This window comes from Cydia strobilella, chromosome 4 (assembly GCF_947568885.1).
Source record: "Cydia strobilella chromosome 4, ilCydStro3.1, whole genome shotgun sequence".
NCBI lineage: Eukaryota > Metazoa > Arthropoda > Insecta > Lepidoptera > Tortricidae > Cydia > Cydia strobilella.
Genome location: NC_086044.1, coordinates 16531043 through 16534472, shown reverse-complemented (window position 1 = coordinate 16534472; position 3430 = coordinate 16531043). Strand labels below are relative to the sequence as shown.

The following is a 3430-nucleotide window of genomic DNA, read 5'->3' as shown; positions in this document are numbered from 1 at the left end:
GGTTTGAACGAGATCTAGTAAGTAGTTTTTTTTTTTAAATACGTCATACATCGTAAACCGCAATTTACCTTTCACATTTCAAATACATTGTTAAAATTATGTAATGTACGGAACCCTCGGTGCGCGAGTCCGACTCGCACTTGGCCGGTTTTTTAATCCAGAGATAATCTAGTCGGGGGCCAACTGCCATATTGTTCGACATAAAGTAACATGCAAAATGTAATTAAGGTATTGGTTATTGATAATGTAAAGTAGAATTACAATGCACCTACATATATAGACCATTAACTTATCCTTTCTAAATATATTATAGGGAGGTTATGATATTGATGTAGATCAATATAGGTAATTATGAGTGGTATTTAAAGGGATTTTACTCTCTCCTCTCTGAAAGTGGTATATGGATCCTTGATCCTCAAGTACTAAGGCAAAAAGTATAATTTTATGTAAAAATATTTTTTATCATGATTATGATTTTAATTAATGAACAAGAAATAAGATTTAATTATTTATTACTTATAAAGAACAGTTAGAATTTGGTTACCCATTAGATCAATTTTTGTAGCCAGTATCCTTACCAATATTGTAGTCTCATGAGACACTATTTTATGGAACACTAAATGGGAAAAAGAGCAGTTATTAAAACATGCTCCAATGTTTGTTGACATAATATACTTATAGTCCAGCATAAAGCTAGTAATCAATCACTAATCACTGCACTCACTAATATCTGCCTCTCATTGGAGGGCCTCTGCCTCCTGGACCTCCACGACCCATGCCAGGGGGAGCCCCCATCATGCCTGGAGGAGGACCTCCCATCATGGGGCCACCACGCATCTGAGGAGGTGCTGACAATTGTCCACGGCCTCCTGGAGCCATGTGTTGATGCGAGGGGCCCCCGACTCCACGCGCTGGTCCCTGGAGTCCTGGTGGAGCGCCGCCAGGGCCTGCGCCACGACCGGCCGCGCGGCCACCGCCAGGGCCGCCCATAGCGCCGGGCAGGGGAACGCGAGGTAAGCCTTCTTCAGGAGGAGGTGGTCCTTCGATTGTCAGGGAAACAATATTTTCACCACGAAGTAATACGAATCCTAAAGTCCTCTTCTCCTCTCTATCAGCTGCTTTGGTTTTAGACTTGATTTTTCTAAATTCTTCGCAGTCTCCTAATATAAGATTCATATGTTTGTCAAAGGCCTTGAATGTTCCAATAAATGTTCGAGAGTCTTGAAGTATTACTCGAACTCTATAGTTGATATGCTGCTGCATCTTATTATTCTTTCCGATAGTCTGAAAACATCAAATAATGCATGATTAATAACAAGGCAGAATAATCTTTGTTATGTGTTATAACAAATTACCACCAAATTAAATCTGGAGAACCGGCGAACAAATTCATCATCATAAAATAATAGTTCAAAATAACTATGTGAAATTCAACTGTACAATACTTATAAATGTATAACAATATTACACACCATTTTGGATAACTGATTATTTCACAATATTTCGATTTCAGAGCTTGAAAACACAAGAAGTCGGCTCTAAGCGACAAAAAGTGACAGTTTGCTACAAACAAATATGGCGCCTGGCGGCGGTGACGGACGATGGACGCCAAAATATGTTACCAGAGATAACTAATAAATGAATACGGAAAGGAGGTAATGAAACATTTATTATTTTCATATTATTTTATATTTTTGTATATTGTGATATATTGTGATGATATTGTGTCTGATTGTGTTCAGAAGTAAAGGTCGTAACACACCATCGCACCGCACCAAGGTCAATGTGCGACGCACCCATACTCTCTCACTCGCGATATCTCTTTCTCGCTCTTACTTATGGGTGCGTCGCACAATGACCTTGGTGCGGTGCGATGGTGTAAGACGGGCATAACATTAAGACTATAAGGCCCATATGCACGAGAGCTTAAAAAGCGTTTCGTGTTTGACGCACCCATAAGTAAAAGCGAGAAAGAGATATAGCTTTCTCGCTCTTACTAATGGGTGCGTCGCACACGCAACGCTTTTTAAGCTCTCGTGCGTTAGCACGAGGGCTTTTAATTTTAGGCCCCATGAGGCCCCATTCTCAGGAGGGCTTAAAAAGCGTCGCGTTAAAACCCGACGTTAGCGCTTTTTTACCGTTTCTAATATTTGTGCTCATATGAACGCTTAAAAATCACTTGTGACTCGTACTCCCTGCCTTGTGGACGTGTAGTAATAAAAACACGCTTCATTTTAAGTACTATATTTGCGTATTCCGATAAAGATTTAACATAGAGTAATTAATGGTCGAGACTAGACTTCTAGAATTAACAATTCGGGATCGAGCTCCCAGTTATTTACTTATTTATTACGAATTCGGAACAGCCATGATGATTGACACCAAAGATTGACACTTGACAGCTAACTGACAGCAGCGCCGGCGCTTTTTTAACGCTTGTGAGAACAGATACACGGAGCTCCGTATGCTCAATTCAATTAACGGTCAACGCTCAACGCCGAAAATCGAACAGTGCTCGATAAAAAAGCGCCGCGCTTAAAAACCGCCCTCGTGTGAACGTGAACACACACATGGTTATCCATTTGTGTCATTCAAACGTTCCTAAAATTGAAAGGAATGTTATGACATCTCAATAGAGGTGACATCTCTATATTATCTGTGGAATCATAATGAAAGTGTTGCTATACAATGTTTATCAATTTCTACTAAATTATTTCATAATATACTTAACTTTTAAGGTCTCTATAGATATGACAATTTGTTGCCGCATGTAGGTTGACTGTATTCCACCGTAATCTAAAGGGTTTGTGGAAGTCGACGTGTAAGTAGTTAGTAATAATAAAACCGTTCTTCAATCTTAACTACTTTTTATTTTCCTTCGCACAATAACACGGAAGATATCTGAGAGATAATTTTTACTTGACGTGACAAAGACAAGTCAGCTCGACAGGCCTGCGCGATTGCGCGCATCAGCCAGTGCTCGCCACATGGCTCCCCTCCAGAGACCGTCACTACGGGCGAGTGTAATCACGGAACCTTACGGTACGGCCAGAGCGGGTTTGGATAGTTTTTCTATTAACATGCTCAGTGTCAACTTTATCTTGGGTAGTAGGTTCTTTAGGTTGAGTGCCGTCTACCAATATATAAGCTGGCTTAAGGCGGTCAATCGTGACCGTGACGGGTTTGCTTTTTATCATGAGCTTGTAAACTTTTTCGGTTCTTTCTATTACCGGATGCGGGCCTGTGTATGCTGGCTGCAGAGCACCACGCAGAGCGTCTTCTCGCAGAAATACGTGACTGGCGGTGGCTAGTTCTTTGAATACGAAAATTGGTGGATGACAGTGACGTGAGGCATGCTTGGGTTGAAGCTTTTCAGTCGCTGACCGAAGACGAGCAATGTAGTCCGTTAAGTCGGTCGTACCGGGTGTGC

The 3430-nt window shown here is 41.2% G+C and overlaps 1 protein-coding gene across 1 annotated transcript; it reads right to left on the bottom strand.

The window, feature by feature from the left end:
- Positions 1–495: 495 nt before the first annotated feature.
- On the bottom strand, positions 496–1615 carry LOC134740689 (small nuclear ribonucleoprotein-associated protein B). The gene is made up of 2 exons (XM_063673250.1): positions 1473–1615; positions 496–1284 (listed from the first exon to the last, which is right to left on the bottom strand). Exons 1-2 carry the CDS (start codon positions 1473–1475, stop codon positions 724–726), a joined length of 564 nt encoding a protein of 187 aa, XP_063529320.1. The 5' UTR covers positions 1476–1615; the 3' UTR covers positions 496–723.
- Positions 1616–3430: the final 1815 nt, after the last annotated feature.